At 37.4% G+C, this 17,585-nt stretch overlaps 1 protein-coding gene across 3 annotated transcripts in view; it reads right to left on the bottom strand.

Moving 5' to 3' along the window:
• Window positions 1–301: 301 nt before the first annotated feature.
• Window positions 302–17,585, bottom strand: part of LOC125226982 (palmitoyltransferase ZDHHC2) — a 29,398-nt gene continuing 12,114 nt past the window's right edge. The window contains exons 5-8 of one of the 3 annotated variants that reach the window (XM_048131168.1): window positions 15,859–16,000; window positions 9,358–9,484; window positions 6,889–6,999; window positions 3,565–3,722 (exon numbers count right to left, since the gene is read on the bottom strand). In XM_048131168.1, coding sequence (XP_047987125.1) covers window positions 3,647–3,722; window positions 6,889–6,999; window positions 9,358–9,484; window positions 15,859–16,000 — 456 coding nt within the window. In that variant the 3' untranslated portion in view covers window positions 3,565–3,646. Of the gene's footprint in view, window positions 2,073–3,564; window positions 3,723–6,888; window positions 7,000–9,357; window positions 9,485–15,858; window positions 16,001–17,585 lie in introns of those variants that run through there. The other 2 variants (XM_048131176.1, XM_048131181.1) reach the window with 2 other exon arrangements.

The following is a 17,585-nucleotide window of genomic DNA, read 5'->3' as shown; positions in this document are numbered from 1 at the left end:
TTCTTAACCCTTGCACAAGCGAGCATCGAAATCGCAATCAACTTAGCTTAATGGGGCAATTTTTTCAAACTTGTCCACCCCACTTTTTTTTGTAACAGGTATTTTTTACGCGAGTCGTACTCAGAATAGCGAGATCTTTCGATCCTGATAGGAGAAAAAAATGTCCCAAGATTTCCATACATTTTTCAAACTTTCCATTCCGTTACCGCCATACAAAATGTATGAAATAATGGTAACGGAATGGGAAAAAAACCTTGGGTCACTTTTTTTCTCCTAGTAGGATTGATAGAGCTCGCGATTCTAAGTGGAAACCACATTAAAAATTCCAAATGCAAAAAAAAGTGGGGTGGGCGACTTTGAAAAAAATGGCCCTAATACGACTCTAGAAGTGAAACATTCCTGTACGTACAGTCACCGGCAATAACATCGTACAAAAATAAGGCTGTATACATATTTGATACACACGTATGGTTCTAGGAATAAAATTGTGCACGATATTTTTGCATCCTTCTTTCTGTGTGATGTTATTGCCAGTGAACGTATAAGTAGGTATAGGTACAGTCACGTTCAGTTACATCTATGGAGTTAGTGCGTTTTCACATTATCCGATCCGATATCCGATGTAGGAAGGATTTAAAAGGAAAAAATCAAAGATGCCGTCTTAAATATATCCGACATCCGATAGCGGATCGGATAACGTGAAAACGCACTAACTGGAACAAAAATATCTGAACACGACTCCTATACTATTTATGAGCATTAAAGGCTGTAGGTACAGTCGACCAAAAATGTGGTTTACCACCCTAGGGTTGAGGTTCGTTTGAACGTCATGAGACAACAAGGTCGATTTCCCATTGCAATAATATTATGTCAGTGACAATTGCTCCGTCTATATATGATACTTACGTCATGCCATATGTCAAGTCAACCTTAGCGATCGTTAAAGCTCACAGAAAATTTTGTCAAAACTGGTAGACCACTTTGTTGGCCCACTATACCTGCCGATATTTTTGTTCGTGTAGATGTAGCTCGACTGTACGTAGGAATTTAATAAATCGAGATTCCGAAATTGTACTTTGTCGGATCTTATGTCGTCTAACGGTAAGTAGAGTTAGTTACATGTCAATACTGTATTGGAATGTTTTATAAGTACTTAAGCATCCCACAAATCTAAGTCACACAGTTTAAATAGGTACAGACATCGGCATAAATAAGTGATGATTTCTGTACTTAGTCGCTTTTATTCATTTGACAACCTCGTATGACATTTCAAACAAGATGTTAATGTGACAATGTACAAAAATCATCACTTATTTTATGCCGGTGACTGTAGGTACTTAACGCTTTCATTTTATAACAATTCGGCCAACGGTCGTGTACGTTCGCCCCATCGATACCAGTGTTTATTAGGGGTAGAAGTTTTCCCTTAAAAAATCAGGCATCGCACCTATCGCTCGTCATATGCTCGAATGGCCTTGCTCGTTTGGCCCTACCCTACCTTGTTTTAGAAACAGTGGCGCCCAGATCTAGTAAAACCGTTGTAAAGAGGACACAGCTTACCATCATAGTTCACCTAACGATAAGCTCTCTCGCTCATCGAATATACCTACACCTTTACCCCAGAGACTACCTTTTTCCTCCAACTTTTAATGGCCCTAAATTGTTTTGTAACAGTGGCGCCCAATTCTAGTAAAACCGTTTTAAAGCGGACACCGCCGCTTACACCATAGTTCACTTAACGATAAGCTCTTTCGCTCATCGAATATACCTACTCCTTTACCCCAGAACTCAGCAGAGACTTCAGGGACTGCCTGTTTAGTTGTTTACCTCAACTTTTGGTTATCCTGACTTGAATTACCCTAACTAGTTTTACAATCAGTGGCGCCCAGCTCTAGTAAAACCGTTGTAAAGTGGACACCATAGCTTACACTCATAGTTCGTCGAAGGAGGAGCTCTCTCGCTCGTCGAAGGGCCGCGCGCGCTCGCCCCAGCGGTCCCAGCGCTCGGAGCTCAGCAGAGACTCGGTGTCTTCCTCGGGGATCGGCAGCGGGAACGCGATGCCGTCTCCGAAGCTAGTGTCCAAGGTGAGAGATGTAGTAAACAGTTTTACGAGTTGTAAGTACCTAGTGATTATACCGTACATGTCTTATTTGGTTAGAACAGTCACCATGAGTAAAGTAATAAAAAGGTACTTTAAGAAAACGAATCATTTCATGACGTAGCAACCATTTAATCGATGATTATATGCTTGGTAGATCACATCAAAAGTTTTGATCTCACGATATTGGGTTATGCAGGTAAATTAAACAAAAAATAACATGTTAGAAACGGTAAAAAGTGATTACCAATTAAGACAAGTACCTACCTACTTCGCAAGCGACTTCAAAAGCCGGTAAAGGAATAGCTTTACTACTTTAACAAATTATAACAAAATTATCAGTTAAAAGTATCTAAATGTTTGTTTGGACAACTTTTGAGGTCGCTGACGAGATATAGTAAAAATCCGACCGTATTTTCAACCAGTATCTAATATTATTTACCAGAAAATAGTTACCTTCTGTAGTTTTAATAGGACCATGCCATCACATAGTCATAATGTAGGTATACCTATTCTATTTTTAATTATCCCTATGATTTTAATATTGGTTTAAATTTCAGTAGTTATGTTATTCTGTGATAAATATAGATACTAATGTTTGTTTTTCGATGATTTTGTCAACATTTTATTAGATAACTATGATAAAGATGAAACGCTTATCCTGTAGTAATTCATTATATTTAAAAAGAGTAAAATTATGATCGGTGGATCGATCAATCAGAATATGTGTTCGGTAATCCGGCACCTGATATTTTCCCCGTTGTGCGACTTGTAATTATTGGATTTATTAACGAAATGAAACTTAAAGTTAATTGTACATATATTACATATAAGCACCTGCCGGATTACTTGGAGTGCTGGATTAACGAGCACCTACGGTATACCTACTATGTACTAATTGTAATGATATGGTAGGATGATAATGTTCATGTCTAAATACCGTCAAATAAATAAAATGTGCAATATACGCGATATACCATGTGGTTATAAAGTATTTAGTTGTTGTTCTACTAAATATGTTGTGTAGCCTACTTACTACATAACTGTAAATGTGCCTACTTTGCTCCTTGATATCTAACTTGAATTTTAATGTTCACTTATACAACGGTATGTTGATATGTAGCTAGATTTTTTATCATGGACTTATGTCATGGAATGTAAAGAAAAGCAACGTTGAGGTAAATTCCAAATTTGAATAGATCATCCCTACTATCGTCTTATAACACTCAAATAAGTTTGAAATATGTAGTTTTTTATATTAAAAAATATTGCAGTACAAAGACCCGATGTGTAGCAAAGTGGGCACATTTTGTGAAGCATATTTTGTTCTAAGGCTAAAATAATTAGCATGCAAAAGGACACTGTATAATATACTAAACATCGACTACATCAAAAAGAAGTGAATGACTTTAATTTTGACCAATTAAAATTCGGGTATTTATCGCCAATGAATGAAAAGCATGTTATGAATAAGAATTGATTTATTTAAAATAGTAATAAAAAATATTGCTGAATGGAAGTGGATTAGTTAATAATATTAAATTTTCCTTATACTATGGCCGGGTCTGCGGCCCCCTTCTGGGGGCAAAGTCTCCAACTCTCAGTGTAGTGTCCGTTCGCCGCGCTAAAATATTAACAGAACGTCTCAACCCCGTTGTTCCAATAATGTCGACATTTAGAAGCACAAGCTGATATCCATGAATGCTGCAGATGATTTAATTGGACCTTAGTGTGTTGAACACTGTATTTAGGCAGTTTTATGTTATGTCTTCTCAGATTACCGAACCTTTTCAAAAGGAATAAGAAGGATAAACATCCATAATTTTTTCAGTCGTTCCTTTCCGTAACCAGAATAAGAAGGAAAAAATCCATACTTTTTCAATCATTCCATTCCGTAACCGTCATACAAAGTGTATGATAATTTAACTTTAATTGACATAGATTACTTATTAATATTATACCTTGAACGTAAAAATTTTAATTTTAGGAATAAATGAATATGAACATAAAGTGGTAATGGAATGGAAATAAAAATAAACCTATGGACACTTTTTTTCTCCTGAGTGGATCGAAAGAGTTCGTGAGTCGTGACTCTGAGTAGAAATAACATAAAATATCCAGTGTTATCGAATACCTTAAGTTACAGTCCTTTGCATCTAAATTAAAACCTCATTGACTTTTTATACTTACAACATTTAGTCAATATTATTTTTTGTCCATAAAGCCTCTAAAATCTTTTTATTATCTGGTTTCAACAATAATATAAATCTTAGAAATAATGATGATGATGATGTTATACTCATCTGCAGCAGTCAGAGACACTGAGTAGATATAGACTGAGAGGAAGAGAAGAATTTAGAAGATTCCAGAGAAGTTTAAATATACATCACACAGACAGTACGTGTATAATTATTTTAATTTTTATCTCTTATCGTAATGTTAGTAACAAAGTCTGCCTATCCACTGAGGAGACAAGGAGATGAGAAAAATATAGTAATATTTATTTCAGGTAATTATTTTCATCTCCGCTTGTTTAGCCTCAGTGGAATATTAGCCGAAGACAGTCATTCGAAAAACAAGAAAGTTATAAAAAATGGGTAAATAGATTTATTAGTTATGTATAAAAGTATCCGTTTGCTTGCTAAATAAGTTTCTAAACTGCAAAAAGCTTTGTACTAACAAGCTGATTCGGGACGGGAGGCAGTGTTCATAGCGTTATAAATAAAAATAAAAAACAAAATAAAAGACAAATTAATTTATTGTGCACAAAACATACAAATTCATAGGATTCTAACTTTATCAGTCTTGTGTGTTGTATATAGCTCAAAAATAATAAATGCATTAAGCAATTCGCATACATAACAATCATTATTGTAAAGTTATATTCGATTTTTTTGTAAAAAATTTAATTAGGTATCAGCGCGAACCCCACATAACTTGAGAACGATATACACAAAAAAAGAATGTTATGTATCAGGTACATAATAGTCAATAGAAATCCTATAGAATTTAGTCTAATGCAGAGAATGAGAAATAGAGAGAATAGTAAAGAACTAAAAATTGTCATATACCTAAATGTATTAAGTAACATTGTCGTCTCAAAATTAAACATCTACAGCATATGACAACATGCACAATATAAATGTAATACGCACCTATAGAATAATTATAACAATTATCAATATAAGTTTAAAAAACTTCACTAACCTTTACGGTGAAAATTCTAACTTTAATATACAAATTAATTTTAATTGGATGACAGGATTTTATAACTCTGACCTTATAGCACCTATAAGAGACAACAAGATTTCCTATAAAATATTAAAACAGTCTAAAATGGTGAGACTAAAATTTTCTGAACCTTTAATACTAGAGTATAAAAGCAATTCACAGATTCAGACTTAGAATAATAATGACTTCTAAAACACGAGTTTACCACGTAAATATAGTCAGTCATCTGTTAAATATAATGATTTTTGTTTAATATATCAGAAAGTTCCCGGAAATATAGAATATGCTCATTGCGGAAATTAAAAACATAAAAACAGTTTTTATACAAAATCGTAAAAACAATTTTTATACAAAAATATAATAAATACATTTTTATAAATTTCACTGTGTAATTTTAACAAATTTCCAACGGCACATGAGCACCTTTATTATTGTTTTACTAGGCCTAAGCCTACTCAAACACATTGCTTTTCGCTTATACCAATGTCAGTGCGATGAAGATATTTTGTAAAGATAATTAGGTTTACGTAAGTAGCTGACCATAAAATCAGATACATTTTCTCGTTCAATACGATTTCCCGTATAATACGCTTTTTTGGCTAGGTCCCCTCAGAATCGTTTTAAGCGGGTTCTACTGTACTTCTAACCAATACCTATATTAACGAGGATATAAATGAAAAGTTACGTTATAAACCACAAAATAATTACATTTAACAGATAACGTTATATCTATCTACCCCTGAACCCTACCTAGGGCAACTTTAATCCGGGAAAAAATACCAAGTACGCACCACACCGACCACACGTCTTCATTCGCGTAAAATCGAAAAGATATAACTGGCAATAAAGAAAATGTACAGGATGGAAGTATTGGAAGTACCTACATTTCACTCATCGCTGCCTTGATCTGTCAAAGCAGATGTAAAACTTAGGCTAGTAATTATGGTAGGCAAACAATGATTAATATCTAAGCATATATGTGTCGTTTAACTTCAAACTTGGGTTAATCCATTCTGCTCTAAGGTTGAATATATAAAAAATGTAATATGATCTGAAAGATAATCAACCTTATAGCAGAATGGATTTACCCAGTTTTTAAGTTAAGCGACACATATCTTCGAGACGCAGATATTATGGTACTTAATTTTAGTCCATTATTTACTTTACCCGGACTAAAACAAGACTAGTGAACATTCGTATCAGAAGTTATATTTTAAGACATGATTTTTTCGGCTCCGAATGTTTTTTTAAACGTAGAAATATTAATGTTCAGAGTCATGTAGCAGCTTATTCGAAGAACAATCCACAAACAGTCAACAAGTCATCAAAGCCAAGCCGAAAAAAATATCTCAAAAAATTCATATATCGTTTCTGTCATTTTTTGCGAATGTGACGCTACAGTCCAGTATTCCGTGACCCTAACCCGCGTTACAGACATGCTAAGTACTATCTACTGTTGACAGTAAACGTCATTGGTACGACGGCCATTTTGAATCGTTCATTCGTAACGTTCTCAAGGTATGTGCGAGTCGTCTGAGTATTGCGGGGATTTGTCTGACCTTCTCAAGTCTGAGCGCGTGGTGCCCATGGAATCGTAGCTTTCCTGCGGCGTGGTGAACGTCTGCAGCTGGTGTTCCCTCCGCACGGGAAAGTCGCACCCGTCACCGAGGCTGACAAAAGCGGAGGTTACGAATGCACGAATGTACGCCAGTTGATCGTTCACGATCGCTATTACGGCGTGGATATTTGAAACTACCCTGAGTTATACTAATTTAAGCCTGAAAATACAGTTTAGCTTATACAATTTTAGTCACTTGTCTGACATATCTCGGAGAGCCTTTTTCAAGCTACCACCTACAGGACACAACGAGACGACAAGTTGTCTCATCTCTGTGCAGCAGCAGGCCGATTATGCTTGCAATTTTATCACTTACCTACGTGGATAAAGCATCCGTCACGATCTGGCAAGTATGTCAGTGTCAGGTAAGGTGTCTTATCCACGTTGATAAGTGATAAAATTGGAAGCATAATTGTAGGCACTCAGAAACATATGACACAAATGCCTTAAATGACGCGTGTTAAACTGTATTTTATGGCTTTTAGAAGGCATTCATGTTAATATTTTTAAAAAAAAACTTTTGAGTGTTTGAAACCTAACTGCACTCAATGGAGAATATAACAAGAGAGGGCTAATAAATAAAAGGGTTTAATTAATGAGGGTTGAAAACCAGTGCATGCACATTTCAGAAAGAAGGTTGCTCCTACCTAACCTAATTTCATCCATATTTTCCGATTCCCCAGCATTCCTAAGTATAAATAGTATATATAGATATATAGGTACATAATTATAGCGGTATATACGATGCGTATTAAAATATATATATTATTATAAGCATATTATTTTATTTTAGTATAGACATTAGACATAGTAAAAGCGAGCGTGATAGTCGTGAAAATGATGTTTTTATTAGTTAGGTATTTATATAAAAATAACACACAAAATGATGTTACATGTCAGTGACATACGAAACATAGCGCACCATTGATATATTATGTATACTAAGACCAACTTAGGACTAAGGTTAGGTATAATGTGATTTTTAATTTATAGAAATGTATTTTTTTATTAGTGAAGCTTAAATCGAAAAGCTGATGGAAAAAAAATGCCAATGAATTAGTATTAATGATAATGATTACGTGAATGTGCCTTCTATAACTAATAATACACACGGTTTAATCTCTATCTAGAAACCCGTTCGTGTTAGAAATATCATTCACTTCTTTTTACACACATTGGAACATGCACACATCACGTGTCTATGTCTAACCCACGAACTAACGAGCACACACGCTTGCAAACTATTATTTCTAAAACGTAATCATGTAATAATATGTCGCTATGTGCTATTTTTATTTAATTATATTATATCTTAGGGTTATATTTTCAAGGGAAGCTAAGATTTGACAAGAAAACCTTTAAGGCTGATTTAGACGGTAGATCTCGCATAAGAGTTTCATTATATTGCGTCATTTGATCGGCCGGCAAAATTGGGAGTAGGTAACTTTATTGTCCGCAATGTATCTAAAATCGCATGCGAGATTGCGTCGTCTGCATCAGCCTTAAAATTTCCGACTGTCAACTCATGGCCGTTTTTAGATCAAAAATAGTCTAGTCCTCTCTAATCATTGAATTATAAATGGTACTCGATGATTTGGTATTAAATAAATGTGCGCAAAAATATGTACATTGAACAGTAGGAACTTTGAAGATTATGTATACCTAAGCAGGGCAAAAACAAAATGAGGCGTTACCAATTCGGCAGAAACACGTCTCACATGCGTTACCAATTGCACAAATGTTCATTATATTTCCAATCACATTGTTATTGTATGATAATGAACATTTATGCACCTGTCAACCATTTCCCATACATCTAACCGAAATTACGCGATCATCAATGAAGGATTCTGGTTGCTGTTCTAACGCGCGAGCAGGAACTTATATCGCTATCTTGCTCGCACGCCAAACACCCTACTATCCTTATACTATGGCCTTGTGTGACCTTATGACCTTCAAGCGACTGAGTGGCATCAGATTGCACAGGATAGGATCGAATGGCGGAGTCTAGTGTCAAAGGCCAAGATCCACTTCGGGTCGCTGAGCCAGCGCAGTAAGTAAATGGGCCATTTTTTTTTTTTCAAAGTTGTCCACCCCACTTTTTTTTTGGATTTTGAAGTTTTTATGTGGTTTCCACTCAGAATCGTGAGCTCTTTCAATCCTAATAGGAGAAAAAAAGTCCCAAGGTTCTTTTCCCATTCCGTTACCATTTTTTCTTACATTTTGTATGGCAGTAACGGAATGGAAGCTTTCAAAAATGTATGGGACATTTTTTTTCTCCTATCAGGATCGAAAGACCTCGCGATTCTGAGTATGAATCGCGTAAAAAATACCCATGATATAAAAAAAGTGAGGTGGACAACTTTGAAAAAAAATACCCAGATATCCAATCAATATGTGACATTCTTACCTTGTGAACACGGGTACCAGCCACAGGCAAGGCTGGTTTCCGAACACCTCCTTGAAGTTCCCGTAGGCGCCTATGGAGAAGCCATTCTTGTCCACGCCTCCACGGAACATGGGCGCTCGGAACGCCTCTGCAATAGTAAGGTTTCATATTTAGGATTTCTACTCCCGTACTGTTATTCGTGATTTACAGGACACGAGCCCTACATAAAAGATGTCTATATTCCCCAAAAACGCATTTGTCGACTTTGTAGCCAACTCGCCTTTTTTGACCTCTTTTAACCGCGTAGTGTAAATGTGGTGTAAATGTATATTGGACCGAAACATGTCGGCCACTTATCAGAATTATAAAATTCCTAAAAAATATGTTAGAGTCTAATAAGACTTGCGCGCAGCTACAGCCCAATCTTGGAATTCGAACCAGGCACCTCATGTTTAAGAATCAGATGGTGTAACCACTACACTAACTGTTTTCTTAAGTGCGTTTTCACATTATCCGATTCGATATCGGATGTCGGACCGATATCCCATACATTACAGGCGCCATCTTGGATTTTTTCTATTGAAATCCTTCCGACATCCGATATCGGATCGGATAATGTGAAAACGGACTAACGCTGCTACAGCAATATCAACTTTCATGCATTTCAAAAACGTTCATAATAACGCACCGCGCACGAGTGTCAATTTTATATCTTATAACAACTTTTTTTCCTTTTACGAGTAGGAGATACATATTGGTTAAATGAAAAGGTTCAAGTTTATAAAAAAAGCTTCAACGAATCATGTCATATATACCGATTTACCTATCACATTAATAGCAATCCTATTAGAATGTATCAAAATTCAAGGAATTACATTAAACAACGAAAATCGATTACTTTTGTCAACATATTATCTAATCTAAATATAACTAAATTGTGGACTATGAGTGGAGATAACTACAACAATTTACATGAATTACTGATCACTATCACAAACAACGTCGTAGCATTGTCAGTATAGGATTATTCATATATACAATGTCAATGGAATCCACGATTAATTTGTATTAGTTGTAGATTTATTTGATAGCCAGGGATACACTAATGGTGTTCCCACACTGGCCTGTTATAAATGTTATATATTGTTCCGGAGCTGTAAGTTCCTCTTTTTGACATGACAGCGTCCACAAAACGTAAACTCACGCGACCTAATGAAATTTAAAATAAAATCCTGTAATGATATTTAAAAAAATGGTTTAGGCGTATAATGTCCCACTCGCAAAACGTCCCTCCGCTATAATAACGTCCCATACGCAAAACGTCTTCTCTGCTAATTGTCCCTTATGCAAAAAACCCCATTCGCATTACGTCCCGTTATCAAAATGACCCATACCCTTCGCGAAATGTCCCTTCTGAAAATACCCCTATCGCTGAAAGTCACGGCTGCCTAATGCCCCTTTCGCAAAACGTCCCGTTTGCAAATAGCCAGGTTCTTATGGATTAAAGAGGTAATAATACAGATTGTTATCAATACTCGCCATTGGGAATTGAAAGGCGTCCATACATTTAGTATGGTATTAGTTGAGTCAGTCAACAACACAGCTGTGAATACAGACAAAGTGTCAAAAATATGTATGCAGAACTTTATTGCCTGTGCCATAAGGGTTTGTATACATATATCTGGTACTTTGTCTGTATTCACAGCTGCTGTGTGTTGTTGTTTGTACTGTACATTTTTTACCGTCTTCTTTCTTAGCATTTTTTAGCTTATGTTACGGGTTACGGAGCCTGGCGTTCAATTTGGTAACACTATCCCAAGATGTGGCGTAGGCACTAGTTTTTACGAAAGCGACTACCATCTGACCTTCCAACCCAGAGGGTAAACTAGGCCTGATTGGGAATAGTCCGGTTTCCTCACGATGTTTTCCTTCACCGAAAAGCAACTAGTAAATATCAAATGATATTTCGTACACAGTTCCAAAAAACTCATTGGTACGAGCCATTTTTTACGGGACATTTTGCGAAAGGGACGTGTTGCGATCGGGTTATTTCGTGAAAGGGACTTTCTGCGAAAGGGACGTAATTTATATAAAGGGACATTTTGAGAACGGGATATTTTGCAGAAGGGCCGTTTTGGCAATGGGACATTTTATAAAAGGGACCTTTTGCGAAAGGGACCAAGAGACGTTTTGCGAGTGGGACATTATACGCCTAAATCAAAAAAATAAGTACTTAAAAACAATACTTTAATCTAGCACATACATTTTTGCGGATCTTCGTTAGTGAGTATTTAACGATATTAATTTATTACGCATCATTTACTTTTTATGTCATTTATCATTCATTTTTAGGGTTCCGTAGTCAACTAGGAACCCTTATAGTTTCGCCATGTCTGTCTGTCCGTCCGTCCGTCCGTCCGTCCGCGGATAATCTCAGTAACCGTTAGCACTAGAAAGCTGAAATTTGGTACCAATATGTATATCAATCACGCCAACAAAGTGCAAAAATAAAAAATGGAAAAAAATGTTTTATTAGGGTACCCCCCCTATATGTAAAGTGGGGGCTGATATTTTTTTTCATTCCAACCCCAACGTGTGATATATTGTTGGATAGGTATTAAAAAATGAATAAGGGTTTGCTAAGATTGTTTTTTGATAATATTAATATTTTTAACCGACTTCAAAAAAGGAGGAGGTTCTCAATTCGACTGAATGTTTTTTTTTTTTTTTTTTTTTTTTGTATGTATGTTCCTCGATATCTCCGAGAATTGTGGACCGATTTTCAAAAATTTTTTTTTGATCGAACGGGTATAACCCCGAGATGGTCCCATTGGCACCAAGTCAAGGTCTGATGATGGGATCCTGGAGAAATCGAGGGAACTCTTCAAATGTTATAGGCACATGTAATGTTTTTAGTGTATTTTTCAAAGGTAAACCAGTATTTACGCCTGATGGTAATAATTTTATGTGGCTGAGCTGATGATGGAAGGTCAACTCCTCAATGGTTAGGAGTTAAAGGATAATTCTTTCACTAGTGTACATGTATTCGGACTGATACGTATAATATCAATAGGAACCACTAAAAATCAACAAATAAATAAACTTTTTAACAAAAAATAAAACCGCCTTCAAAAATAAGCGCGTTACAAAACACGGAGAAACTAAAAAGCAAAAAATAATAAACCTTTGAATTCAGATTTCTTATCGTATTGCAATAATCTAAACATCCAAATTATAAACAAATCAATTATTTTTGGAGTCGGTGCCAGCCTGCGTATGGTTGGGTGGGGCAAACAGGCAATAGCAAGGCGACGAACAGGTCTGGTACCGACTGCAAAAATAATTGATTTGTTTATAATTTGGATGTTTAGATTATTGCAATACGATAAGAAATCTGAATTCAAAGGTTTATTATTTTTTGCTTTTTAGTTTCTCCGTGTTTTGTAACGCGCTTATTTTTGAAGGCGGTTTTATTTTTTTTCGGAAATAATCGCTCCTAAATGAAAAAAAAGTGCGTCCCCCCCCCTCTAACTTTTGAACCATATGTTTAAAAAATATGAAAAAAAATCACAAAAGTAGAACTTTATAAATACTTTCTAGGAAAATTGTTTTGAACTTGATTGGTTCAGTAGTTTTTGAGAAAAATACGGAAAACTACGGAACCCTACACTGAGCGTGGCCCGACACGCTCTTGGCCGGTTTTTATTTTTAAACTAGTGCTGTGGCAGTCTGTCATTTCGATTCAAATGACACTTCAGTAAGTTGATAGAAATCGTATATTTGTTTAACCGCCTCCTTGTACATATGGCCTAATCGATTCAACCAATTCGTAAATAATCACTAGATTTGGCAAATGATACGTCTTAGCCACATCGTAACATACTTCAAAACAACATACATACATACATACATACAATCACGCCTGTGTCCCACGAAGGGGTAGGCAGAGCACATGAAACTATTTAGGCTTCAGTGCCACTCTTGGCAAATAAGGGGTTGAAAGAAAACGAAACTGTGACATTGCAGTGACAGGTTGCCAGCCTCTCGCCTACGCCACAATTTAACCCATATCCCACAGTCGACTTCTACGACACCCACGGGAAGAAAGGGGGTGGTGAAATTCTTAACCCGTCACCACACGGGTCACTTCAAAACAAATGTGTCAAAAATGTGAACTTACAGCTCCGGGACCATAACATGGCGTTACAGGGTCAGAGCGCCATCGCGCTGTCACCTTGTTATAGAAAATTTATAACAGACCAGTATGGACATCATTAGGGTCAAATGTCCAGGAACACATGACGCCAGTCACGTCACGTGATTTGGCGCGTTCTGGGACTTTTATTTCCTAACCTCCTTCTTCATAAACGTTTACTAAAGTTGAGAAGCCGATAAAAGTCGTTTGTCCCTTTCCATCTTACCAATACGTCAGAAAGGGACAAGCGATTATTAGCGGCTTTTAACTTTATTAGGCCCACTTGCACCAACCGCTTAACTCAGTGTTAGTGAGCTGTCATCTGTCAAATTCCATATAAAATGGTGGGATAACCCTCGGGTTAACCCTCCATTTTCGTTGGTGCAAATGGCCCTTAAACGTTTATGAATAGGAGGGTTATTATCCACACTTACAACTATTCACATTCAGTCATGTTGAATATCTGAAGTGAAATCGGTCGACTTCGCTTGACTTGTCATTGTCACCGACACATATCGTGAGACATTTTGTACCCCAGTGAAAGTGTATACCTGGGGCCTATTGCATAACAAGTTACAACTCATATTACAAGTGCGCGAACCCTCCAATTCATTTTATAAGAAAGAGAGTTCCACTTGTAATACAAGTTGTAAATTGTTATGCAATAGGCCCCAGGCCTTATCATTTCTTTACTTTTATACTAAATTTCAAATAGCACTTGAAACTTAACAAAAGGGCTCATAATGTTTGCCTTTTGGTATCTAATTAGAAGCACTTCAAAATGGCACACGTCGGTGAAAAATGCACACAACTATCCTTTTTCTCTTAAACGCTTAATGATGATCTCAAGTGCTATCGGGCCTTGGTACTTAATTAAAATGGAGTATACTAACTCGTAAATGAGTAATACGTTACAATAAGTACCTACTAGTACTATGTTTTACTATCTTTAGAAGTGTCTGCATTTACCATTGACCATTGTCTTAAAAATACTTCCAACGATCTGCCTAGTGGGGCTAGCGAACCTACGGTACGCAATGAGAACGTCTGCAAACAAATATCAACCTTAAACGTGTACACCCTTATTCATAATAAAGTAACTAAAAAAGTGTTTCGTCCCTTTATCACAAATACATAAGTCAATATGACAGAAAGGGACAAAACACCTTTGAAGTAATTAGTTCAGTTATTTTTTTATGAATAAGGGGGATAGAATATTTCCAAAGGGACTAGGTAAGGTACAGCCACTTCTAGGGACTTGGACCACAGTCCCTAGGAGCGACTGTAGTCCAAGAGTCGTGCTAAGCTTTAGTTAAGTGAGAAACGGATGATTAGAAAATGATTGCCATTGCGTTTGCCAACCGCAATCAACACAAAAGCTATGTTTTGTCAAAGATAGTATAACTATTGGATACGGCCACAGTCCGCCCCTTCGTTGTAAATCATTAGACTGACAAGGATTTATAAAATGAAGGTTGGAAAGAACCTGCAATTGACACAATACTCTAGGTTTTACGTTTTTAAAATCGTCCAAGTAGACGAGATAATAGTGGAACGCGAACACAATGTGGTACTGGCCCGCGTTCGGTACCATATCGAATAGGTACGTACCTAAATTCGTCCTGTTGGTGGCGACGAGATAGCAGTGGTATCCGAACAGCGAGCCCAGTGAGATCCCGAACATGAGCGCCACGAAGAATGCGAACACAATGTGGTACCGGCCCGCGTTCGGTACCATATCGAGTAGGTGCGTACCTAAAGTCGTCCTGTTGGTGGCGACGAGATCGCAGTGGTATCCGAACAGCGAGCCCAGTGAGATCCCGAACATGAGCGCCACGAAGAACGCAAACACAATGTGGTACCGGCCCGCGTTCGGTACCATATCGAGTAGGTGCGTACCTAAAGTCGTCCTGTTGGTGGCGACGAGATAGCAGTGGTACCCGAACAGCGAGCCCAGTGAGATCCCGAACATGAGCGCCACGAAGAACGCAAACACAATGTGGTACCGGCCCGCGTTCGGTACCATCAGTAGGTGGTACCTAAAGTCGTCCTGTTGGTGGCGACGAGATAGCAGTGGTATCCGAACAGCGAGCCCAGTGAGATCCCGAACATGAGCGCCACGAAGAATGCGAACACAATGTGGTACCGGCCCGCGTTCGGTACCATATCGAGTAGGTGCGTACCTAAAGTCGTCCTGTTGGTGACGACGAGATAGCAGTGGTACACGAACAGCGAGCCCAGTGAGATCCCGAACATGAGCGCCACGAAGAACGCAAACACAATGTGGTACCGGCCCGCGTTCGGTACCATATCGAGTAGGTGCGTACCTAAAGTCGTCCTGTTGGTGGCGACGAGATAGCAGTGGTACCCGAACAGCGAGCCCAGTGAGATCCCGAACATGAGCGCCACGAAGAACGCGAACACAATGTGGTACCGGCCCGCGTTCGCCGCGTTGCCGAAATCTCCTCCCTGGAATATCAATTAATATTTATATTTTTTGTATAGCAATTTAGTAATTTTTTTTTTCTACTTTGTACGATATTTGGAAGTCGAACGAGGACTGCTCCGAAAGCTTTTAGCTGACCAGGTTCTGCTGATGCAATATGATTTATATCAGTGGTGGGCAAGTCCGGCCCGCGGGGCAAATCCGGCCCTTCACCGGTCCTTCAAAATAGTGTGTGATATGGCCAGCACTACCGTAATAAGTAATGCATTTTTGGTGTAAATCTGTCCGTGTTATAAAATTCCTTAAAATTTTGGCCCCCGATGCAAAAAGTTTGCCCACCACTCATTGATTTCAATGATTTTTTAAAGTTGGACTATCTAACACACACAACACAGTATAGAAGTAGTAAAAACTTTACGATTAGCCTTCGTAATTTACGTGCTTTAACAGCGTATACGGAATGATTCAGGGAATCAGGGCAACTGAGTCTTTAAATTTTTGTTTGGATTTGTTTAAAAATACCTAAATATGTAAATGGCACAACCAATGAGATTTAGAAGCATTAACTACATCAACTACATGTAATGGAAAGAAATATTTAAGCGCTCCTTGTTTGGAGACAATACCCTGGCAATATGACTTCCAACCTCGCTTAAAATAAAACAATTAACAGTAAGTAAAAGATGAAAATCATGGTGTATTTCGAGTGACGTAAAACTCGATTAGTAGCATGAATAGTATCTACGTTTGATGGAACTATACAACAGTCTACCCAAAGGTTGTGGTAATATAACAGTGAAGGAAACTACAAAATATTCCACACTGCATGAATCCTCGACAGTTCACACTAGTAGACCAATAGGCGAGACGACTAAAAAAAACTATTTAGTCCTTCAGAGATTATCAAAAAATTTTGGACACATTTTTCCTTTTTTCACGTAAACGTAAAAACCGTACAGTGCGTTGAAGTTTCGCGTGACGTCACGCCTAGGTACAATTTTTACTTAAAAGTGACGTCACAAGCCCCCACTCCGGAACTTTGGTGTTCTGTATCTTTGTATTTTTTCATTAATTAAAAAAGCGAAAAATATGTGTTCAGTATTTTTGGACGATCTAACTAACGGACTAAACAGAATGCCATATTTTTTATGTAGTCGTCATCCCTATTCTTCACCTATTTCATTTATAACATTCAGACAAACATGCCCACTGCGATATTACACTATACATACCGTGTAAAAATTATTCAAACAATGTGGAATATGAAATGATTTCGTAAAGTTCAAACGCGTGCGTCTACCGATAAGGTGTTATCAGATACAGTAAGTACAGGCTGGTCAATATCTGACTCACTACGCTATAAAAAGATCCTAATAGGTCCGATTTTTACTTTGTTCTCTTTTTTCGTTAGATTTGGATACATATAGTGTACAGAATAGGGGACCTATTTAAAGATGAGCTGCTACGAATTTCGTACATTGACACGTCAGTTTCTATTTTATATCTAGCCGCCACTCTTAGTTATATAGCTATCCCTATCTCACTCGCAGGGCAGGGCGGGACATCAATATAATAATGTGCATGTCATGGGGATAGAAGCAGTCGAGT

Source organism: Leguminivora glycinivorella, chromosome 1 (assembly GCF_023078275.1).
Source record: "Leguminivora glycinivorella isolate SPB_JAAS2020 chromosome 1, LegGlyc_1.1, whole genome shotgun sequence".
Classification (NCBI taxonomy): Eukaryota; Metazoa; Arthropoda; class Insecta; order Lepidoptera; family Tortricidae; genus Leguminivora; species Leguminivora glycinivorella.
This window is presented reverse-complemented; position numbering and strand designations above follow the sequence as displayed.